This window comes from Globicephala melas, chromosome 14 (genome assembly GCF_963455315.2).
Source record: "Globicephala melas chromosome 14, mGloMel1.2, whole genome shotgun sequence".
Classification (NCBI taxonomy): Eukaryota; Metazoa; Chordata; class Mammalia; order Artiodactyla; family Delphinidae; genus Globicephala; species Globicephala melas.
In genome coordinates, this window is record NC_083327.1 from 61060201 (window position 1) to 61086667 (window position 26467).

A 26467-nucleotide genomic window follows, 5' to 3' on the forward strand; every position below is an offset into this window, starting at 1 on the left:
TGGCAATATTGCTTGACCTCTGTAAGCCTCAACATCATCTTCTGTAAAATGGGGATAATACTAGCATCCACATTATAGGATGGTTTTGAGGATTAAATACAGTGAACACGTAGAACACTTAGCACAGTACCAGGAATTCATTATGTCAGTTTCTACTCATAATTAAACAGATGTTAATCATCACCAATTATTATACGGTGATATCTCCTGTGGGGTAGAGAAAATTAATCTTTTTTTTTTTCAAAATTGGCATAAAACATTTAAAAACCCATTCAATCCCTATTCCTATGACTCTGCTTAACAATCAGCTCTGTGATCACTGACCCAGATATCACGTTAATTTTTAAAAGGGCAAGTGGTCTTGAGTGCTCAAGCAGCTGGAGAGGTATACCTTCCATTATAAGATGTTTAAGTTTATAAATCAACTTTTTGTGGAACTCTTTACTATTACCAGGTACCCCAGATTCTGAGCAGCTCTGGATACACTAATAAGACCAAATTTCTGGGTTTGAAACCTTAGAAAGAGTTGTGTCACTGCTCTCAAGATACTGTCTACCTGTGAGGTCTTATCTGGATTGCAGAGCCTTTTAGGTATTGCTGCAGTAGTAGCACAAAGTCGGCTCTGTTAAGTACGAAACAGTTAAAAGAGTTTTATTATGAGTAAATGATAAAGCTACCAAGAACGGAAAATTGTCTATTTATGGCATCCTTTTCTCATTCATGAGTAAACACCTATGAGATACCTGAGGAACTGAATTTATTATGCAATTCACACACACACAAATCACACCCTAAACTTGAACTGTATTTTATCAGAAAAGCATTCCTTTTGTGGTTACAAAGAAAGGAGTATCTCCAGGGATACAGTCTTCTACAATATAGAAGTAATATAGTCTTCTCTATTAGACTTCTACATAGAAGACCAGTGACAGAGTCTTTTAGACTAAGTAACAAACCTAACAGGAAAAGGAATTTAGGGTCTACCAAAACACAGCTCAGGAAACAAGAGAAAAGGCATTGTGACAAAAGGTGAGAATCCAGTCAACCTAAATGCTTGCAAAACATAAAAAGAATGGAGCTTCCGTGGGAACAAAGATGACATTTTGTTTTGATTCCCATATATGCTACATACATTCTCAGAGAAAACACACTGCAGATAGCATTTGAAAAAAAAGTTCAGAGAATTCTCTTAACACGGGAAATATATGGTTTTTCAAAAACCACAGCAAATAGACAAAGCTTTCATTTCCAAAGGCAGCCTCAATCTACCACAATCCCAAAGCATAATTTTTAAAAGGAAAAGTTTAGTAAAAGCTAAATAAATCAATGATTCTATGAGAAACAAGTTTTTCTCTTATAATAAATTATCAATTTACTTTCCCCTTGCCTTTGGTTTCATATCTTAAAAAATATTTTTCTGATTTTATTTTTCTTTTACATCTACTTTCCTTTCATTTATCTGAGGATGACAGCTATAAAAAATGATGCAGGAGAAAAGCTACAAGCCCAAGGTGATTCCAGGATGTTAAGTTTCACAGTGTAAAGACTGACAGATTGTAGGAAACTTGTGTTTATATATCTATCTGTGAGTTGCTCTTTAGTCTGTAGATGAAATCATCTTGCAATGCAAGGCTTTAGACATGGGCCATTTTTTTTTCCTAGCGAATAAATATTTTTCTCTAATTTTTAGAACTCCATTTATCTATTCATACTTCCTTTTAAAATCTGGAACACATTCATTATTCAATTATTTTAAAATGTTAAAATATAAAGTCTTACAACACTGAAATATTAATTTATAGTCATATTATTCTAAAATTTATACTGATAAATATAAAAAAATTTCCCCTATATTCCAACTAAAGCTGAACCCGTTGTCTGAGTGATCTGCACTCTTGTATACCCCACACTCTCTAACTTTCTGAAGAAAGGAAAGGAGAGAGGAAGAAAGTACAGTCAGAACTAAAAGATGTCTCACTGTAGTTCCTCCTATATTGGGTTTAAAACTGGTCAATATCCCTATCAAAGGAGGAGGGGAAAGGATGATATTTATTAAATGCCAGGCACTGTGCCACAAGGTGGAACACAACAAGCCCGCAAAGTCTCTCTCTTCAAGGTGCTCAGGCTAATTCTCACTAAAAGAACTATTAGGGTCAAAGAGCCTAAGTATTTTTTTTTGTTTGTTTGTTTTTTGCGGTACGGGGGCCTCTCACTGTTGTGGCCTCTCCCGTTGCGGAGCACAGGTTCCGGACGCGCAGGCTCAGCGGCCATGGCTCACGGGCCCAGCCGCTCCGGGGCATGTGGGACCTTCCCGGACCAGGGCATGAACCCGCGTCCCCTGCATCGGCAGGCGGACTCTCAACCACTGCGCCACCAGGGAAGCCCAAGCCTAAGTATTTTTAAGGATGTTCAAGCTTCTCAATACATTTTACCACTTATCTTTGAGAAACACTGTATAGTAATTTACCACCAACAGAATACCACACGACTTTTAATCAAGCATCCTCCTCCTGATTTTCATCATCTCTTTTCCAGTTTTACAGGCAATATCTGGTTTCTGTGGCACTACTTTTCTCTGAAGTGAGACAGAACTTTAAAATACGCTTATGAGACATTTGTACCTACTCTTTTTGAAAGTACATGTTTATTTCTTTTATCCATTTCTTTGTTGAAGTCTCACTATTTTCTTTATTTTTTAGTTCTTGCATATTAAGAAGGCTGTTCCATTTATATATTTTGTGTAGACATTTTCCCAGGTTGGTATTTGCTGTGTGTGCGTGTCTGCATGTTGTATATATGCATATACACACATATACACACATATATTTTAAAATAGAGAAACAAGTCCTGGGCTGATCTTTACAGAGATATCAAGACAGAAAAGCCTAATAGATTATCCTACGTTCAGTTTGTTTACTGCAGTTAAGTGATTTTAGAACAAGTATCAGAAAGGAACTATAAATGTATAAGAAAGCCTAGATTTAAGTAACTACTTCTTTCAGTTAATATTTATTGGCATGGCAATGGAAAACAGAACTGAAATGGTTTTAAAGTTTCCAACTTCTCAACTGCATAAAATAAGTAAACATACTGTGACAGAATCGATCCTCTGTTTCACTTGCTGCATCTTCATTGAAGAATTTTCAGTGTGGACATAGTCATCAATCTGAAAAGAGCCCTGATGAGGCAGTCTAGGGCAGATGCATAAAGCATCTTGATTTTGGTGTATTCCAGGTAATGGAAAGGTTCCATTGTAGCGTTTGAACATTTCAGCCTCCTGCTGGGCAACTGGAAAAATTAGTCCATAATTAGTTCAAATCATCACAGCAAAAGCATAATGAAATAATTAAGCTATGAAATTGTAGCATTAAAGGAATGATCAGAAAGTACATAATACATTTTAAATACTGGGTAATAATAATACAACATGATGAACAAAATGTGAAATTATTAAATACTGTAAACCATAAAAAAGGAAATATAATAATTTCATAGATAACTTCATGTCAGGTAGTATAATTGAGCCTTGAAGGCCATGCAGTATCTTGGTCTGGTAAACATAACAAATTGGAAGGGGATTCTAACTTTGAAGAGATGCATACAGAAAACACAATATAAAAAAATCAAAGGCATAATATAATAAAGAAAACACAAAAACAATAATTATTCACAAACCCATTTCCTTAAAACAACTGTTTTCGTATCTTCATACCTCTATCTTTATTCATATATACATTTTATGTAAGATATCATAGTGTAAACACAATTGAACAGTTTTTCAATTTAAATGTAAGTTTTTGCATATTTCTACAACTATGTAATTACCATTTATAAATGCTTTACAATGTCTCATCTAAGGAAGCGCCATAGTTTATTTATGTATTCTCCTATTGCTAAATATTTACAATGCTTTCTGTTTTCCCTCATTATAGGCTATGCGTAAGTACTTTCATAATTTATTTTTTAAAAGAATCCTTTCTTTGGATTTAATACCCCAGAGTGGAATAGATGGCTCAAAGGGTGAATGTTTTTGATGATGATGATGACGACGACAACAAGGGTATTAGCACCTGTATTGTACTTTATGATGTTTAGGATGCTTTCACATACATGATCTCATTTGATCATTTAAATAAATGAATTTGAAAATTTTTAAATGCCTGTAAGTACAAAGGAGAACAAATAAAAAGTAATCATTTAAAATAGTATTTTCTTGATTATACAATTATATAATTTAAAAATCCATAAAAGAAAAAATTGACAATTTTGGACTTCAAAAAAATTTCAAACGTCTGTTCTTTCAAACTCTTAAGACAATTAGAAGAAAAGCCAAAGGCTGGGAGAAATATTTGCAAATCATATACCTAATAGAGCATCACTTGTATATAAGAAACCTAACTCTCAAAATTCAATAATCAGAAAGCAAACAAGCCAGTTTTACAAATGGGCAAGAGATCTGAACACATGATTCAGTGAAGAAGATACATGGATGGTAAATAAGCACATGAAAAGGTGCTTAACATCATTAGTCATTAACGATAAGCAAATTAAAACCACAATGAAATAGCACAGCATACCTATTACAAGGGCTAAAATTTAAAAGACTGGCCATTTCAAATTTAGCAAGGATACGGAGATACTGAAATACAGACTAGTGGTGGGAAGGTTAAGCAGCACAACCACTTTAGAAAACAGTCTGGAAGCTTCTTAAACATATGTCTGCGCTGGGATCCAGCTCTTCTATTTTTAGGTATTTATTCAAGAGAAATAAAAGCATATGTTTATACAAACACTTGTAAATGAATATTCACAGCATCTTTATTTGTAATAGCTAAAAACTGGATAAAACCCAAATGCCCATCAACAGGTGAATGGAAAAACAAACTGTGATATATCAATACAATAAAATAATACTCAGAAATAAAAAGGAACTATTGATAAACTTGAAAACACAGATTAACTTCAAAGTAATTATGAGTGAAAGAAGACAGATCAAAAAAACTACGTGGTATATACTGTTGCACTCATATACAATTCTAGGGAATGAAAATTAATTCATAGTGTTTGTCTGGCAGGAGGGGGAGGTAGGGACAGATGACCAAGGAGTACAAAGTAACTCTGGGGGATGATGGATGTGTTCATTATCTTGACTGAGGTGATAGTCTCACAAGTATATAAATATGTCTTATCAGGGTGTACAGTTAAAATATATGTAGTTTATTATATGTCAATTATACCTCAATAAAACTGCTCACAAAAAAGTGATAGGAGTTAATATTCAAAGAGTCCCCATAAAATCAATTAAAAATGAATAATCCAACAGAAAAATGGGCAAATGACCATTACAGAAAATTCACAAAAAGGAGAACTATATATTCAACTTCACTACTAATTAAGGAAGAAATAAGAGGAAAAAGGCAAATTAGAAAGTGATGTTTCTTTTATTGCTTGTTCAACTATCCCACTGTACCTCAAGATATTTGTTCCCACGGAACAAACTGAGTAAGTGTAGCCAGATGTGTACTGAAGTGTTCCTTAAAATACTGAAAAACATTTAATAGTGGAATTATGCAACAACAGTCGTTTAAATTATGGTGTATTCATTTAAAGAAAGAGAATTCAGCCACTAAAATTATGTACAGATGTATAATTATCATGTTAGAAAATTGTTCATAATATATTATTAATTGGAAGAAAAACATTTATAAAGCAATAAAATGAATATACAAAATGATGATCACTTTCTTTTTTAGTTACCAACCTTGGTTTCATGAAGCATGAATTTGAAAGAGCGCCTACAAAAAAATTTAGGTCTCTGATCTTTATATTCATGTACTACTTCATTCACATGTTCTAAGTGAAGAACAGCTCAATGATAACTGGGGCTCTCTCCCTGCAGACCTTGATGGTGGTAAGAACCAGGGGATGTAATTGAGGGAGAAGACCTGCTTACAGCCCACCCTTGCTGTGATGCAGGTTCCTTAGTACCAATTACTGTTTTCAGATGGAAGTGTAGCTGTGTCTACACTTAGATTTTTGTGGGTTTGACTACTATTTTTCAGTATATAGTTTGGACTTTTCATAGCACTCAGAACATTTATTTACCTCAAATAAAAGATTGTTTAAAGAACAAAGAGAAACTTTGAAGCTGTAAAAGAAGAGTGCTCAATGGACTGGAGGTTTAACTTTAGTAGATGGGTCAGCGATGAATGAATCAACACATAAAAATCCCGTTCCATGATCTTTGCCTGATTTGCTTTTCAAAATTGTCCTCTTAACATTTCATTGGTTTTTGCTACTATGAATGGAAAGTAAAACTGGGTTTAATTATTTAATAGCATTTTCTGACTCCCTATGTTTTTGTACTTGCCAGATACACAACTACAATTTCACCTCAAGCCCTGAGTGGGTGAGTATGCGTTAGAAGCACAGAGGCTGATATAAGCAACAGTTATAAGGGACAGTAGGATTTGGGTATTTACCTTACTCTTTTTGCCAAACTGTATTTTCTAAGTTTTATGCTGTGCTAAACATGTATTATTTTCCTTTTTTAAAAAAGGAATTTATTTAACTAGTAAAAAATAACCAAAGGCAATTGCCTGCATATTTATGTTTATTTTTTCAGGCATTAAGGATGCCTTTCAGAAAAGATTAAAATGGCCTAAACGGATGCAGATGACAAAAACAAACCCCAAACAATTATGAATACTTGTTTCTGTTGTCTAAAGGGAATTTTCTATACGAAAGCCATCTGACTGGATTTCAAGGAGGCAAATTAACACCCTACTTTACCTTTAGCACCTCTAGTTCTGTGAAGACAGCCATAAAAAAAATCTGCAGAAATATTCATAAAGACCTAGCTTCTCAGATACCACAAACTACAAACAAGCTGCGATCAAGGTCTTGCATTCTTTCCCTTCCCCAGCCCTCCACAAATACCTATTTGTGTAAGACTATACAGATTATTTCCCTGTAAAATAGGTTAAAATAGATGATTTCTGAAACTCCTTCAAGCTCTATGCTTCTAACAGTTCAAAGGTTTCTAAATCATTTTCATAGAGGCCATGGTTAGAGAATGATGTTGCAATTAGGTAACTGTATTTCTTCACTTAGTCATTTTCTCTTCCTTGTACTAATTTAACTTTGTATGTTTAAAACTTAGCTCTAATCTAACTAATACGTTTAAAACTCACAATTTTAAGTCTCATCCCTATCCTTTCATGACTCTTAGAGGAGTGCACTAGAGCAGCCTCTGGGAATACAAAAACACTGCCCCGCTCTTGGGGGGTCTGAATTTTTGGAGGTCAACAAGAAATTACTGCTATGTGCTAAGTGGTACAGCAGAGCAATGGACATGGTGCTGAGAACACAGAGGTGGCAACTACATTTGCTTAAAGGAAATGCAATTTCCTTTCCTTCCTATATCCATCAAAATACTTCTAAATTTACCTACTATCACCTGTAATTTGGGATTCTAGACTTTACACAATTAAAAAAATTCTTAAAGTGTTTTCATAACTGACCCTCTTCCTTGATTTATATAGTAAGTTCTGTGCTTCTGTGTATGTTCTGGCCTTAAACAATTATAAAAAAATAATGTGGTTTTCCTCAGGAGATCTTTATCTTTATAGGAGGAAGAATGGAGGAAATAAGATATTTCAATTCTGTGCCCTTTGCATTTGAAAATAATACAAGGTTTGTTATTATTAAAACCTATGTGTACTTATATTATTGACTTTATAATAAAGTACAACTAAAAATTGGCATGGTCTTTTTCTTACACTATATTAACAGTAATATTTCTTTGTGGTTCAACATTTAATACCTTTGGTCAAGATCTGCTATTACACATACCCCTGTTACTGTGTATAGTCATCTTACTGGATACCTACTTTACTTATCAACATTTCTATTTCTACTTATAATATGATTACTGTAAGCTGGTAGGTCTACTGCTCTAGTTTCCTAGCATTCAGCAGTTATGCAGCATCCTCCTTCTCTTCCTCTCACACTTGCAGTGTGAAGAGAATCTCTGTGGTCTGAATGTTGTGTTCCCCTAAAATTCCTATGTTGGAGTCCTAACCCCCACGGTGCTGGTATTAGGAGGTGGGGCCTTTGGGAGGTGATTAGGTCATGAGAGCAGAGCCCTCATGAAAGGGATTAGTGCTCTTATAAAAAAGACCCCAATAAGGTCTTTAGCTGTACCATGTGAGGGTACAGCTAAAGGTGCTGTTTATGAACCAGAAAGTGAGCTTTCATTGGACAAAGAGTCAGTGCTTTGATTTTGGACTTCCCAGACTTTAAAACTGTGAGAAAGAAATGTCTGTTGTTTATGAGCCATCTAGTCTCTGGTATTCTGTTATAGCAGTCCAAACTGACTAAGACAAGAATGTTCAAGGGCTTATAATTTTTTACTGTATTTCACTGGGCCTGACTTGTTCCTGCTTCAGTGAATCTTAAGAAACTGCGTCAATGGATCAAAGAAGTTCTACTGAGTAATACTTCAATTCTAGTAGCCTGAGTGTATTTCAGGGCCTGTTCATAATCTTGTATTTCTTTTTTTTTTTTTTTTTTTTGTGTGTGTGTGTGTGTTATGTGGGCCTCTCTCGTTGCGGAGCACAGGCTCCGGACATGCTGGCTCAGGGCGTGCTGACGTCCATGGCTTATGGGCCATGTGGGATCTTCCCGGACCGGGGCACGAACCCGTGTCCCCTGCATCGGCAGGTGGACTCTCAACCACTGCGCCACCAGGGAAGCCCCATAATCTTGTATTTCTTGAAATATTTTATGTCATGTAGAACTTATAAAGTGTCACCAATAAAACTTCAAAAAGCTATACAAGAAAGTGTAAAAGACTCACGTCTCATAGCCAACCAAATGGAAGAGGGTCTACCATCATTCAGCAAATTTGTTAGTTGAACATCAAAAATATAATAAACTATCTCCAAATCCCCTGGAGCACATGCATTGTAGTTTTGTTGGTTTCCTATTCCATTATCAATCATCACACATCACGCTATTCAACTGAAAGTGTGGGACATATATACTGCTACAGAAAATAGCTAGCATTTCCCTACCGCAGCCTGCTTCATGTATCTATGCTCCGTGCCTTGCTTTCTAGTTTCATTTTATCCTTTGATAAAACACTGAGGTAAAATAGAACAGGTATTATTTTAATTCTTCAGGTGAAAGAACAGATCCAGAAATGATAAAATTTTTGACCAGGGTCAAATAGAAGGCGATGGCATTTTGTCTAGGACCAAAATGCTCTAATTCCTACTTCAGTCTTTCCCTCCACACTGTTGTCTATTTGGAACTGTACCATTTTTTCTTTTTGGGGGCACTGTATTTTTTTTTAATTAATTAATTAATTTTTGGCTGTGTTGGGTCTTTGTTGCTGTGCGCAGGCTTTCCCCAGTTGCAGTGAGTGGGGGCCACTCTTCATTGCGGTGCACATGCTCCAGGTGTGTGTGCTTCAGCAGCTGTGGCACGTAGGCTCAGCAGTTGTGGCTCACAGGCTTCAGAGAGCAGCCTCAGTAGTTGTGGCATATGGGCTTAGTTGCTCCACTGCACGTGGGATCCTCCCGGACCAGGGCTCGAACTCGTGTCCCCTGCATTGGCAGGCGGATTCCCAACCACTGTGCCACCAAGTAAGTCTCCTGGGGGCACTTTAAAAAGCACCAATGTAAGCATAAGAAAATGCCTGGATGAGGAATTCAGGGCTCTGGTTTGTGCTCAAAGGCATTAAGTTGACTATGTTTTCCATACGTCCTGAATCCTTGAATGACATAAGCTTTCAATGAGAGTATCCCTCATGTGTGGAATATTAAAACAGATGCTTCAGGATATAACCAAGAAATAGGTAGCTTCAGTATGTCTTAAAATTTGGCATTTCTATCTCAATTTCTCCTACTAAGCTAATAATAGATATCTAAAACTCTAACCTACAATCAGTTATATATGTTACTGCTTAGTCTTATCCAAGTATGAGGATTACAACATCTGAGTTTGCTTTTGAATCAGTCATAATTAGTACTTCAAGAACACCATTAAATTATAGAGACAACTACAGATGTTAAATTTATTTCAACTAGATATTACCTTACTGCAAAAATACTGTAAAAGTAGTTACATTAAAATTTGATATTACATAAAGAAAAATCATATTTTGGACTATATTGAGAATATAATGGCTTAACGCATTATAATTACCGCCAACATTTGTGAAGGAGTGAACAATTAATAATGATACTAGACAACCAAGGCTCCTTTTACTCTTAAGGGGTCTTCCTAAATATTAAAATTGAAAACAAACACTACATTTCACCACAGGTATATTTGGCTACCTTCTTAAGTTACTTCATGAAATAGGAAATGCAAAGACTAAACAAGTAGCTGTGGCAGACAGCTTAATGTTTTAAGAGCGTGGGCTCTGGAGTCAGACAGCCTGGCAAGTGTTGTCATTTTACCAATTGTGTGACCTCAGGCAAATTACTTCATGCTCCCTGTGCCTCAGTTTCATCTGCAAAATGGGGATAATAATGGCAACTGTCTTGTGGGGATTTGGGAGAACTGTATGAGAAAATGCATGTAAAATACTCATGAGAGTACGGGATACTTAATAAATAAACAAATAAATGCTTGATAGCATAAATACTTGATAAATATTACCTACTACTACTACCACTATCATTAGTAGCCCCAAATTTACTAACAGATCATGCCTTTCATTCTATATTTTTATAAAATGTAAGGGGAAAATGCTATTCTATGGGATTTTAAATCCTTATTTCAAGTATTTATTGCACATCAGTAATATAACAGGTAGGATGTTAGACATAGGGCCTTGTAAACACCATGGGCTTTTTGTTACTGAGCAAGTTATATAGGAATGTAAAGGTATATATTGCCCTGAATTCTGGTAAAACATGTCACAATGTGAAAAATAAACCTATCAACAATGACGATGCAGCTGATCATTAATAAATATGAGTTCTATAAATAAAATCATGTTTAGTGTCAATGGTAGACTGCTTTTCAGTTTAACTAAAATTCTCCCAGAGGTTTAATTAACTACTTAGGAAGCACAAAAGATTGGAAAAGAGCATGGTTCTGATTCCTGGGTTTCACAGCACTGTTCAACTTGGCACACAATAAATGCTCAATGAAGATTTGTTTTACCTAAAACACTATGACTGAAAAGCACTCCAGAGTTAATACTGATTCACAGGAGATACTGCCACCTAGTGAAAAATTAGGCTCATTACCTGGGATTACCGTATAATGCTGAGAACTTCCCAAATTAAGACTTGATCCTGCTTAAAATACTACATGTATATTCAATATGTGCCAGTATTCAGACTAGGTACCAGTAATAAAAAGACAAATAAACCTCCAACTCTGCTTCCCACAAAGTATAGACAATATAAAGAAACTGCATACTCCACAGAGAGGCATAAAATAAATAGTTTTGTAGAAAAAAAAAGTTTGCATATTACACAATCAAAAGCTAATATTTCAGGAAATCTGCTAAAAAGGCAGTTTAGTGTAGCAAATGAGAGCATGGACTCCAAGTCCAGCCTGTATGGATCCAAGTCCTGGCTCCCATAATGGGAATAATTATAATACCTATCTCATAAGATTACTGTGAAACTTTAAAAAATATGGGTAAAGTGCTTAAAATAGTACCAGGAACATGGAAAATGCTTTGTAAGTATTAGACATAATTATCATTACATGTAGAACAGGATCCTAGAGATTGATTAATAACAGAACATTAATTGCTGAAGTCTAGCTTCATACATTTAATTCATTAGAAGCCGTTTCTCTGACTAGTACTCTGTTATTATGGGAATCCTAAAAGTACATTATTTGTGGTACACTGTGACTAAATTTTGTATTACTAGATGATTAACCCTTTCAACATCAGGCAAATAAAACTGCCTTCTGAAAGTAAAAATCATATTTCTTACCAAAAAAAGCAAAAAGTCAGTAGAATGAAAGACCCAAAAGACCACAACCTGAACACATGCTTAACAGGGAAAGACGCTTGCTGACTCTTCACAGATTTTGCTAGAACTGAAAGATGAATGATACATTTAGTTACCACTGTGGTCTCATTCACAGCTTATTTAACTGATAAAAAAAAATGAGCTTGCTCCATTTTCCTTAAAAATTGCCTAAATGTATCAGCTGCTCTGATAAATACTATCTAAAAAATCATGTAACTGTTTTGTATCTTTCAAATTTTTTACCATTAAAACATTTATGTAAAACTACTTATAAACTTTATTTTCAGACAAGAAAGTGTGAGCAAAGTAGTCCTGTGTTAAAAGATAAATAAAATATAAGGCAAAGGTATAATAGGTCAGTAATAAATGTTATAATTTTCATTGAAAAAGTTTAAAGCCTTCATGATTCTGGCCTGTATCTAATGAGCAAAATATTTTAGAGTCTGAAACAACTTTTCATTTTTTCATGGTTATATACCATTCACAAGAACTGTGCTAAATCTTGGACTGCTTGAGATCACATAACTTTTTCCTAAACTGCTTCTTTTTAAAAACAGGCAGCAAAGAGTTGGGAAAATGTGTTGAAACATTTTGAGTTTTGTTTGTAAAGGTGTGTTAGTATATCAAAAATTGTGTTCGAAATACACTGCACAAAATATTTTTATTTAATATGTGTATTAACTGAACGTTTAAATTTCTAAAACACTCATGGAAATCCCTCATTTACATTAAGATACTGTGGACATAACATAATGTTCTTAACTTTATGCATTTATTTTCTAATACAACTGACCTAGAAAGGTACACACTCTAATAAATAAAAGGAAAGGGCTGACCAACAGAAAGAGTGAAAGAAAGGGAAAAAAACCTTTTTTCCATTTCATTCCACACAGAGAGGCTTATCAGCATATTAAAACATAAGTTCCCATAGAGTCAAGTGTATACAGGTTGGATGAGCACGGTAACAACCCACTTTATCTTTTTTGTTTGTTTTAGTATAGTGCGTATCAACTTACAAAGTACTTTCACAGTCCCTGTCTCATAGCACCCTCGCAAAAAAATCTTAGGTAGGACAGATATTAGTAGTTGTAGGACCATTTACTAGATAGGGAAATGGAGCTTCAGGAAGGCAAGAGGCTTGTGCAAGGCCACTAAAGAAACAAAACTGAGCCTAAAACTAAATGTTTTTGAACTCCTGAACACTTGGCTCTTTCTACTTAGGCTTCTAGAATGGACTTCTTAGTCTAAATGTCTATTGTCACAAAACCAAATGGACAAACCTAACTGGTCTAATCTACTGATGAACTTCTATCAAAGACAAAAAATAAACTAAAGAAAAAAGATGAGACTGGAGCTTTCAACTGCAGTTTGTAGTGAAAATTTCAAAAGCCTAAAAAGCAAAATAGAAATTCAATGAAAACTGTGGTGAAACTTCTGAAGAGTTTGAGGAAATTAATTGAGTGCCTATTTCCTATATAACAGTTCCCATTACAAAGTAAATAGGTATAACTCTTCTTTCTGTGAAGATTTAAAGTGTATAAAAGAGAGACCTGTTTCAGGACATATGTTTGAACTAGACAACAAACTTGGACACTGGATGATTTGAGAAATCCACTTGTCTTTTCCCATAGTCAGGCAGTGTTTACTTTTGCTAAATTTGTTTGTAATAGTAAGTGGTATTGTGTTGTTTAACAATTCCACCATCAGTAATACTGTTCTGTAAATCTGAATATGTGTCAGAGAAATTTATTATTTATTCTTTGTAAAATTCTTTAAAACAGGATAAATCTCAATTTTACACATTATTTTCTTATATAATTCACCTGTAAAGGCATAATAAAATCCATACTATGATCAAGAACTTCAGGTTTAGAGCTTAACTCAATTGCCCAACACTTAGCACTTATCACAAACATTAACCAATTCACACTGTATTAATGCAGTAAGCTTAACCACTTGCATTCCATTAACTTAAAACACTCTGTCTAGATAGTTCCACAGCAATGTTACCTGTATACATATTTGCATATTTATGCATTTATGACGTTGTGTGAAAGCCATCTTAGCTTAGCAAAAACAGTGAATGATATCATAAACAAAACAGAGAGTAATAAAAACCATTTATTTTTGTACAATAATTAATATATGAAAAAATGGAACTGCAATTTTGAGAGTGTCAGCACTATCAATACCATGCAGAACACTGAAATCCTAATTTCAGGACAAAAATTAAAGAAATATATGAAAAATAGCATAAATCCAGATAATTCTAATAATGCCATACTATTTCTGAAAAATGTGTCCGAAGTCTTTATTTCCTTATTATTTTCCAAATTTATAGAATAGTGTAATTTTACTGTAGAAAAAGACGTTAGATTTCTAATTCCAGATCTCATTTTCATTGACGCTTGATTTTTTTGCCTTCTTTTATGTTAAGAAACTCTCAAAATTACAACTTATTTAAACTATATGCTTTAGTAAAAAAGAAAAACAAATAGGAAATTAACTCAATATTCAACTAAAAACATTACAAATCCATATTTCCTAAATGTTATTTATCTTTTAATTTAGACATATTCCCAAATAATTTTTAGGTGAATTTTATTTATTTAAATTGATTTACAAAGGAAGTGATGACTACCTTTCTGTGATTACAACGTAAGAGCACAACCATTATGTGTACTTTTGATATTTAAACTCCATAATAATAGTGCTCATGGAAAAATAAAATGTTATAATAATAATATGATCTTTTTAAGTTGCTTGGCTTTCATAGTATATTCAAGAGAGCTTTGTTAATACAAAAGATGACAGTTTTCACAGAGTTCATAATTTCCGGTTCAGTCTAAATGTAAAGGTTACTCTAAATATTCTCCTCTTATCAAGTGGTGGACTTACCATGGAAATCATAAATATATAGAAGAATTGGCTCATTCTGCCCAAACGCACAAAATGCAACCATATTTTCAAGTGGATGATAAGCAATATCTCGAATGGGTGACTTGAATGGCAGGTCAGAATACATTGCTACTTGTTCTCCTAAATAAGAAAAGACATTCAATAATTTGTACCATCTCAGATACTTCTCATTAGAAGATTATTCTGTAGCTTATTAAAAAAGATTTATAGTAAGTAATGATAAAGCTCACGTTATTTATATGAACACCTTAAAAACTTATAAATATTTGAGTACCACTATATTAAATAATTATCTTTATTTTTCATTCTGTTGGCCCTCCTTTTTCTACTTCTCAGTACAACCTCTCCACGGAGGTATTCAAGGCATGAAATAAAGACAAAGAGCTTGGAAGTAGAGAGACCTGACTCTGAGATCTGACAGAGCTGAGCAAATGACAACTAACAAAGAACTCCAGGGAGAACTAGGGGAGGAATGTCAGGATTAAAACTAAAGACACTCTGGTTGGGAGAGGTTTAGTGAGGAATTAATTTTTTCTATATTTCTTCCAGAGGCTGTTTGACGTACCATCTGCTTTAAAGATGCATATGATTATTAATGACTAAAAGAGGCCTACAGCAGAAGTTTAAGTTTGAAAATCAGAACTCAAAAAGCAAAGAATCCAGTTCCACGGATTGCTGGGGAAAAGAGATTTATGAACACTTCTGAACTGATGCTGAAGTATCAAAATATAGTAAGATAAAAGAAAAACTATAAGTGAACTGACTAGTCAAAAACGCCTAAAGGGAAAGATGAAGAAAATAAAAAGCTGAAGTCAAATACTGCTCCTTAAAGAAATTTTAAAGTAACTTTTATAAAATTCTTTCTACTGCTAAAAAAAAATGTTTATGTAGTTTTGGCTTTTCTTTTAAAAAGCAAGGTGAAGCACAAATGAATTGCCCAATATAATAGCTTATGTTATTCAAAAAAAAAACTGAATTACAGGGCTTCCCTGGTGGCGCAGTGGTTGAGAGCCCGCCTGCCGATGCAGGGGACACAGGTTCGTGCCCTGGTCCGGAAGGATCCCACATGCCGTGGAGCGGCTGGGCTCATGAGCCATGGCCGCTGAACCTGCGCGTCCGGAGCCTGTGCTCCGCAACGGGAGAGGCTACAATAGTGAGAGGCCCACGTACCACAAAAAAAAAAAACAACAACAAACAAACCTGAATTACAGTAAAATTGCTATTAAGTTTTAGACATCCAAAACTGACAGAAGTATGTTTGTTTCTAATAAAAATGTAGATGGTTAACCATTTGTGTACCTAGTTGTACTCTAAATTCAGTTTATAATACTGTGTTTTGTATTACAGTCATCATTAAACACTTCTCTAAGTTCAACAATATCTCATTACCAGCAAGGAAAGAATACATCTTGAATTACAATGTGAAATTCTAAATCCATGAAGATATCAAAACCATAAAGAACAGAATTTAATATAAATTTAGACTGCAGCTGAATTCCATTATCAGCTTTCCAATTTTGAAAAACATAACTGAGAACCTGAAATCAGAATTTCCTTGAAAATTACACCATAAAATTGTAGTTTTTATACTTCATCAAAAACAAAACAAAACAAATGTTTAAGTTCGATGAAATATTATTTACCTGTTTCTGGGTTCCAAACATATACTATACCATCCTCACTTCCAGCAAAGAGAAAAGTCCCACATGGTGTCAAAGTACTGTGAATCTTCTCTCGATAATTTGCTGCACCTACAAATTTCCTTGCTGCTAATCTAGGAACCAAAAAGATTTTACAAATGAAACCTGTCTTACCCATTTAAAAGACTGGTGGTAGGAAAACTGTTAAATACTTCATTTGCATTTAACAAACAACTTGTGAGAATCTGTTATGCAGGATACATTCTATGATGGATGCAGAATAAAGAAGAGATAATCCCAGAGCTCAGGGAGCTTATAATTTAGCAGGAGAGAGAAGAAATGCATTAAAGTAAAATAGAAAGTGGATGTGGAAAGTGCCACAAAAGAACAGAAGGAGTACTTTTCAGATTTGGATAGGAGAGATGATTTCTAGCTATGGAGCAAAAGACTACTTTGGAAGTAGCATTTGTATTGGTTACTAAAAAATGAACAGAATTTTTATATTCTTATATTTTCTCCATGTGAAATACTTGATCATTGCAGAAGTATTAGACAAAACATTATTGAATCATCTATTAAATATGGTATATAATCTTCCAGGCTTTTTAACTTATGAATAATAACAGCTAACACTGTTTTAGTGCTTATTATGTGCCAGGTAGGTACTATTATCATCCCTGGTTTACAGAGAAGATATTACATATACTGCTCTGTTATCTGCTTTTTTCAGTCAACAATGAGTCATGAATAATGGCCACCATGTCAGAAAATAAAGATTACGCGTTATCATTTTAATAGGCATATACTATACCATTGTCTAAATGTATCTTAAGAAATTTTCTATCGTTGGATAACACTTAGGATGTTTCCAGCTTTCCCCTACCATGAATATGATTTCTGTGAACAACCTTGTGTATATATATATATTTTTGCACTGCCTCATAATTATTTTCTTAACATAAATAACTAAACCTAAGGTTACTGGGTCAAACACTTCTGCTATGTCTGTTAATGTTTTAAGTACTTTAAATGTATAAACTAGTTTATCCCTCACAAAACACTTATGAGGATGGCATATTATTTCTTCCATTTGAGTGATGAGGAAAGAGAGACACAGGAAGATTAATCAGCTAGTAAGGGGTGGAACAGGCAGTATTTGACTGTAAGCAGTTTTCTTCTAGAGCCCAAGCATGATCATAGGCTGAATACTATACTGCTTAAAAAGAGAACAACCAAACTCTGCAGGCCTGGTCTTCTAAAGTCTGGCTCTAATTTCTGTTGGATTCTCTCTCAGCATTCCTTAGCAAGAAACCCATGCTCATACAGACTAACTCACTCTGCCCTGAATACAGCTTCTATTATTCTACCTCCAAACTTTATTCCAGGCTTTTCATGTTTTCCACCCTAGTGAGGACGCTGCCATCTTGTCTAAATTCTACCCATCCTTCAAGATTGAGCTCAAAGACCAGTCTTGCCACAGAGCCTTTAACAGAAGACTATATTATAGCTATCAGCTTTACCGTTGCCATGAAAAATACAATCCTTTTATTATGTATTTATACTCATTAAAAATACTTATTGAGTACTTGCTATCTGTTAGGTATGACGTGGGTACGATGTATAGAAAAAAAGAATAAGCAGATTCCAGTCCTTGAAGATCTCACAATGTAGCCTAAGTGTTTTGTATGTTATTTTCGAGGTAGTACAACTAGATTATAAATTCCTGATGAACAAATTCTGCTTATCATTCTCCTACAGCACCCATGCCAGTGTCTCAAACAGTTCTACATAAATACTGAAGGGCTTAATGGTTAGCCCTAAAGTGATGATTGCAGAATAAACTAACCTGGATTACCACATTTGCCTTCCTAAATACAATAATGAAATTTAATAAAATAGCTTTCTCTCATTTGTTTTACAGGAACTTTTAACGGCAAAACCAAAGCACACCAGAAGTCCATGCTGGTTTTCCTAGAACTCTGCTTCTGCCTTTTACATTAAAAATATCTCTTTTCATTTGCCTCTTTTAGAAACAAAACAAAAAGGAAAAACAAGGATGTATGAATCAAAAGCCCTCTCATTCAGGCATGATAGATCATAATACTATGTTAAACCAATATCATAAAGATAAAAGATATGTGGTGGCAGTAGTTTCTTTTTTTTTATTGTGAAAATAAAAAACAGTAGACTACATCTCAGCCTACGAACTATTCACATTTTGGGTCAGATAATTGTTGCAGAGGCCTGTCTCATGCACTGCAGGATGCTCAGTGATATCTCTGGTCTCTATCCACCAGATACCAGAATAAACATTCAAAAGTGTTTCTAGACACTGCCAGAGGTCCCCTGAGGGACAAAATTCTCTAGTTGAGAACCACAGCTGCACTTTATAAATATGAATTAAATCATTACTTATTCTATGAGCACTTAACCTGCAAATACTGAAATATACTTACATTCGGAGATCCATAATTCTCAAAGTACTGTCTTTGGTATGAATTAACAAACGTTTTCCATTGGGATGAACCTCCAAGTAACTTATTGGAATCCCCTTAAACTCACTCTCTTTAATTTCCTAAAATGATTTTAAAAAAGATTATAAAATATTACCACTGTAAAGTTTGTCTAAAGTTAAGCCCTTTTAAGTGTACAAATTTAATTTTAAGATGTCATTTTCAATTGCACAATACAGGATGTTTAAAAATTGTTAGCAAAATTATTCCAAGTAACTTCAGGTTGAGGACGAAAATAAAGCTGCTAAAATGTATTTTTTGGTTGTTATGTAACACCATATTTAATTAGTGTTTTTGTAGTATATTCCCAAACAAGAAGCACTTTCTACAAACACATCTTCTAACACTACACTGTTTATCATCAGGTAAGAAACTTTCCAATTTTTATAAATTCAAAATTAAGTATAGAATTAGCTCTCAAGTTCTATTTCAGTCTCAGATTATTTCTTCATACATCTATTTCCACTTGTCCTGAAAAAGGTAAATTATCAGCATCTTATTCTGAAATAATTTAGTTTAGATTGTAATTTTTTTTTTTTGATACTTAAGGCAGCTAAATCTTCTACTTATAGAAGAAGACTATAAACAGACCTGATTAATGATGTCAAGAAAGACACAAACACTGAAGAAGAATCTGCCTGAACAAGCCGTGTATAAGGACAATTTCCAAAGGTTCTTGTTTCGATTACCAGGAGAAAGAAAAAAACTGCAAATGCAAAACTGCTTAAACTAAAGTCTAAAGAGTCAAGAGAGGGTCTGCTTTAACCTGTAGGCAGAATTCTGAATTAGCCTTCTTCTCCCTCGAGGACCCCTTATTATTCTTGCTCGCTTCTCTTAGAGGGTCTCCTCTTCAGAGGTGGGTTGGCACCAGCTGAGGTGGGGTACAAACTGCTACAATCCTAGTATCAGCAGCTGAGCCCCTCCTACTGCCATTTGGTGCTAAAACCTGCTGTCAGCTTTTTACAAGTTACAGAATAAAGTCAAATACTGATACCATAGATGGGGATTTTACTGAGCCCAACTACAATGATTTGGAGGTGGAGATGCACTGCTGAAGGTGTGAGCAATTGGAGCAACACTTACACAGATGCAAATGTGCAAAATCAAAACCAAGGCTGCATAACAAGTTAAGTGTTAGGTACAGGTTTGAGAAAGCTGCTGGTAGCTTCAGTGTTTGTAGTATCTGTTAATGAGTTCCTTCATATTTTTATCATATTCATGCTCAAGCCCTAGTTCTAAAGACCACGCCCTATACCAAGGAGTGTGTGCAACAGCACATGGACACCTCATCTTAAGGGACAGATGTGTATAACCCAGCATCCTTCCCCCCACTGTTGGTTGAAGAGAACCACATAAGAAATCGCAGTTTCCCATCTGTCCTAGGACATAAGCTACTAAAAAGACATCCCAGCTCATTTCCTAACTTTCTATTTTCAACTGTCTCAAGTAACCACCAGGAGGCAGATTTCCAAGGTATATTTGCCTTTTGGTTACTATATTGAGGTAAAGAAACACATGATTTTTAATACAAATAATAGACTCTGCATTGTAGACTCAAATGATTAGAAATGGTGCCTTTGGAGCCTTGCCAATCCTTTAGGTATCAATATATAAGTAATTAGAAAGTTCTTTTCGAAGTGTGTGAAATTAGGCTACAACATGAATCCCAAGCCATCATTCATTAATCTGACAGACTAGATGAGAATGACTAAAAATAGAATAGACTGGTTTTTAAACAGATCTGACAGACTCAACAGATTTAACTAAAGTTCCTGGAAATTCTTTTTCATGTAGAATGTCTTTTTTTCAAACAGGGACAATTATAATCTATTATGAAGAAGAACAAAACCGAAGAACACAGGTATAGCATATAAGACAAAAATTATATCAATACATATAAAAACAACTCAGGTTTAATGATTCATTTTGTATTTTTAACTTAAACATGCTAAATATACACCAACAAAGTTGCTTGGTATACAAGCCATCTTTAAAACACTCTGCTTCAAAAATGAGATCATTCATTTGTTTCTGCCAATTTAGTATATTTCAAATGAAACAATTACTGTGATTAAATGATAGGCCCTCTCATACTTATATAATCTTGATCACACAATTTTGAGGGATAGCACTGTTAACAAAACCTTGAGCACAGTGTTTTTAGTGATGTTATTAGACCAAGAAAAAAATAATATGAATAGCAGAAAATATAAGTTATTATGTACAGATGGTGATATAACATATACCTCATTTTGCATAAATTTCAGTAATGGATCCCTGAATACCATAGGGCAAATTAGGGCTCAAAATAAGAAACAAAAGCCTGGCCAAAATGAAGAAAATTTCACTACGTCACTATATTATCAATTAGCCATCAGGAAGACATGATAATTGACTTCTCAGGGACTGAGAAAAACTTAATTTCTTTGAAAAGAACGAATGGAATGTCCTGACATCTTTTTTTTTTTTAACATCTTTATTGGAGTATAATTGCTTTACAATGGTGTGTTAGTTTCTGCTTTATAACAAAGTGAATCTGTCCTGACATCTTAAAGTCATGTGGTTCAATTTTTTTCCCCCATTTCTTTAATTAAATCCCCAAATATGAAATGGTTCTATACCTTATTTACACTCCAGTGACGCACTGAGTGTTGCACATCATTAACTTTGACATACGTACTCCAAACAACAATCACCCCTGTGCAGTCTCCTGAATACATGTGATGACCTATTTAAAAAAATAAAATTACTTACATATAAATGTCACACAGAGGTTGAAACAAATATTATGAAATTGGGAAAACACATCCCAATAAAACAAAGAATTGAAGGGCTAGTAAAAGGCATTACAGTTTTTAAAAAGTCCAAAAGGCAGTCAGATCCCAACTATCTTTAAATGAATTCTTCACCCTTTTGAATTATTTTTGATGATTTATTTCCCTTTGTCACCTACCTGAATTTGAATACAAAAAGAAATGAGCATCTCAGTTTATGTGTACGTGGCTCAAATTCCAAAGCTAAACAAATTATTTGAAATATCCAATATGATCTGTATTGCTCACCTTCATTAACCTATATAATCTATTTTATATTCCTGGAAAAACACCTATACTCTAATATATACTGTTAGCATAATACCTGAGACCTGGTAGGAACTCAATAAATGACCAGGGAATGAATAAAATAATAAATAACAGGTGCTTCAGTTCAGCATCAATTTCTTAGAGTCAAACCATCTTACAGTTGAATGGGACCTCAGAGATCATCAGATTCAACTTCATAACCCGTCAGGAATATCTTACAAACCATTATGAACAGATGGTTGTTCAGCAACTGTGAATGTAATATTTTACACAAAAGTAGCTTATTCAACTGATGAAATGCTCTGTATATTAGAATGTTCTTTCTAATTTTGAGCAAAGAAAATCTGTTTCTTGCAGCTTTGGCCCTACTTCTACCTACAGAGCGACGTAGAAGGACTTCTCTTTTTTCCACATCTTAACCAAATATTTGAAGAAATTCTTCATCTCTCTTTTATGAGCTACTTCTATTATGACAGAATTTTCAGATGCCTTTCTATCCTTGGTTGACCTTTCCTGAATGTGTTCCTACTTATAAACATCCTTATGGTTGAACGGAGTACATTAGCAGTATTATCATCTTGATCTGGATCCCATACCAATTTATTATAGCTATACACACCTAGTATCTGAAATAATAGAAAAGGTGACTATTTAATAATGAATTTCTTTATTATTCCAGCTGACAAAATAACCTATATTTTATGTCCTTTAAACACTATCCTTAATACTCATATTCTAAGATTAAACCTTTAAATAATTGCAAATCTCCCTTCTATATGTTTCTGTACTTAAAAAAAAAATCCTGTTGCTACATTTAAAATATATATTTTCAATATTCCTCTGGGATTTCCACCCCCCATCTTCCTCATTTTTACCCTTTACATAAAACGGCCCTTTAAAAAACCTACTAAGGGAATAATCACCAATCCAATGAAATATATTTTGCAATTTGGAACAGGACTGGTTGTTACAGCAAAGATTAGTTGAATCAAAATGTTTAGAAATTTATTGACTTCACAATTAACTAACAATTCCCTCAGTGCCAAATTTATACCAAGGTCTATCATATGATCTTCAAAATATGCATAAATCTAAATATGCACAAACATATTTAATTTTATCTGATACATAAAGTCACCCTCAAGCTTAAATAATTATTATCCTAGTGAAACAGAAAATTTTTCAAAATTCTTCATGTAACTAGCCTTCAACTGGCATATATTCTTGGACATACCTTCAATATCAAAACAGAGAGAGTTGATAAAACTCTTGTGAGCGTCAAACTGTCGGATTAATATGGCAGGATCCTCTCTCATATCAACTTTCCATATACGTATCACAGAATCATAGCATCCTGTAACCACCAGCTCTTTTACAGCTGGGTGGAATTTAGCCGTGTAAACAAAAGAAGGATGAGGTAAAACTCTGAAAGTATTTGTATTGTTTATTTCATTTTTCCATATCCTGGAAAAGGATAAAAAAGTTACATATTGCTTCTGAAAGGCAGACATTTCTCTAAGAACCAATATGAGCAATGGACTTTATAAAAGTAAGCAAGTGACAACAACCAATGGTAAATTTTGTAACAGTAAAAATAATGTGATGACATTATATGATAGCCAGAGTTCTTTCAGTTTGACAAAGCTATTTCTTATAGTTATTTTCAAGCATAATGGTTAATTCCTCTACTAATTGTAATCTATACTGTAAAATGAAAAAACTGTACTTGTATATGTCTGTACTTTTTAAACCTACCTATTTTTGGCATTGAGTAAACACATTGGATAGTTGGTAAAATACTGCATTTAATACAATATAAGTAAAAAACAAAACAGAGGGAGAAATTTCAATGATTTCCCATTTAGGCTGTGTATATTGTTTTTCCAAAGTGCTTACAGTTGAGGGTTTAGAGAAAAGGGTACTCTATTAACTTTATATTTGTAATTTCAAAGCATAGATAATGAACATAAACATCTCAAAGACTTAGAAGGCACATTGAAATTACTATATAAATACTTGAGTAAAATAACATTAAAATCATTACAATATTTTATAGAAAACAGGCTATCATCGAGCACTCACTTTATGTTTAATACTCTTGTTATCTCTTCCTTTATATAATAGGTGATTTGAAAGAAATTAATATTGTTATTGCTACAGTCTTGACAAGAGTAAACTCTAAGAGTTAGATACTCTGCAAGTCAATATGCAAAAATAGGCAAAATCTAGGAACAAACAGGTGCTTTGTGAGTGTGAAGCACTCGATTTTTAAAAATTTAAGTTATCAGAATTAGAAGAATTTATTAATTTTTTAACATGGGGATTTATAGTTCATCCTTTTAATTACTGTCTAAGAACTGAAGCAAATTAAGTCTTTTTCAAAATTATCTATAAAAAAAATACAGTTGTTATTCAAGAATAACATTCTATAAGTTTTCTCAGCAGCTGCTTAAAATACAGGATATGATCTTTAATTACTAAGAATTCAACCTAATAAATGAAGGAAGTGAAAGAACATGTTTTCAAGTAAAAGTAAAGCATGTGTGTCACTGCATAAACATTTTTACCACAGTGATACTTTCAATGAACATATGTAACATGAAATATAGTACGTATAGAAAGAACAAAATCACTAATTTGGAGGGAATATTAAGGAGGATGCTAAAAGATAAAAACTTCAGTGGCCTGCTAATAAATCTTAGCAGCATTATCTGAAATACTATACAACAAGAAGAAATGAAGCAACTGTACCTTAAAAACAGCTCAATATAATTAGAACAGACACAATATCTTAAAATAAAAACGAAGCATTTTACATAAAAGCGGAATCGGTACCAATGATGGCTTTCATCACCCAAGCAATGGTAGAATCCAAGATCAAAAGAAATGTATTAATGGGTTTGTGAAAAAAAATCAGATTGACCGTAGACAGAGAAGAACAGTGATATACAAATCTGTAAAGACCAGATGAACACAAACAAAAATTATCAGAATTAGGAAAGAAAAAAGACATTCCAAAGTTAAAACAGTATGTGTGAAGAGAGGGCAGAGTGGGGCCTTATGCGTCTATCTGGGAGCCATTACACATGGATAAGTCTTTCTGATTATATTAGGAGCTGCTGAACTGTAGTGTTCTCAAATTATACTGAAGATAACTAAAGACGGAGATTTAGGTTAAGCCCATCTGGCAGAGAGCTAACCAGTGGAAAACAGTTACTCAGGAGACACTAACAATAAAAGGTGACGGTGACCCCAGAAGATAACAGAGGACCTGGGCAGAAACCCGAACTCCTGCCACTTCTGAGCATTAGCAACTCTGGTTCTCTTCCTTTTGACTTTAGCTCATTCAGTGTAAGTATTCTTCACCTCTTTCAAAAACCCCACTGCCTTTTTTGTTCTAGCCACAGCGTTTCTCTCTTCACTCAGTTAATCCTTCACAACAGTATTTTTAGGATGTAAAGAGTCCTAAATTAGTATCAACTTCCAAGCTACATAAAGAAAAAAATATCCTTTACTACAATATATGCTGTGCGAGGAAACCCAAGTTGACTTCAAGAAATGGTAAAATCTGAGCTGGGTTTTAAATGATGACTAGGAGCCCACCCTGGCTTACAAAAGGCATTTAGACGTGTGTTGAGTGAATGAGTTGGGCAGGAAGGGGAGGAGAAGGGCATGTCAGCATAGGAAGAGCCCACAGGTAACATGGAGATGCCAAAGAAGATAAGATGCTAAAGGTATTTCAAAAGATTGTGTGGGTGAGGCAGAGGGTACATGGGAAGTGCACAAGGGACGACAGAAGGTCAATGAGGGTCATGCCTGTCATGCCACGCTAAGGAACTGGAATATTTTCCAAAGCGCAAAGATTTTTAAAGTCAAGACATTAAGAAAGATGGTTTTGGAAAGAATTTTAGCATAGCAGGGATGGAGGAGCTAGAGGGTGAACACTGGGAAAGCTTGGCAGCAAGTTTAAGCAAAAGATAACAAGGACTTGAATTAACGCAACAGCAGTGAGGATAGAAAGAATGTGACAGAATGTGAGACTTCTGGGAGGCAGAATTAATATACTTGAGAACTACCTGTATGTAGAAAAGAAACACGAGTACTACTCTGAGTTCCCAGCTTGGGAGACAGGGTGGATAAGGATGCCATTAAAAACTATATGAGGGCTAAAAAAGGAAAACAAAATTTGGTGATTTCCGTTATGGATCTGAGGTGCCACTGGGCAATCCAGGCAGAAGTGTGTAATACAAAGTTGAATTCGGAAAAAGAGAAGGAGCTCCAAGTCATTAGCATGTAAGTGA

The 26467-nt window shown here is 34.3% G+C and overlaps 1 protein-coding gene across 28 annotated transcripts in view; it reads right to left on the minus strand.

Moving 5' to 3' along the window:
- AHI1 (Abelson helper integration site 1) overlaps nt 1-26467 on the minus strand; it is a 287061-nt gene that overhangs the window by 210026 nt on the left and 50568 nt on the right. For all 28 annotated transcript variants that reach the window (XR_009558661.2, XR_009558660.2, XR_009558648.2 and 25 more), the window contains 6 exons: nt 23401-23630; nt 21705-21811; nt 19027-19145; nt 16574-16704; nt 14910-15050; nt 3092-3288 (listed from right to left, as the gene is read on the minus strand). Coding sequence is in view for 11 of the 28 variants with exons in the window: in XM_030853394.3 (XP_030709254.2) it covers nt 3092-3288; nt 14910-15050; nt 16574-16704; nt 19027-19145; nt 21705-21811; nt 23401-23630 (925 nt within the window). In the remaining 17 variants the exon portion in view is untranslated. The remainder of the gene's footprint in view (nt 1-3091; nt 3289-14909; nt 15051-16573; nt 16705-19026; nt 19146-21704; nt 21812-23400; nt 23631-26467) is intronic.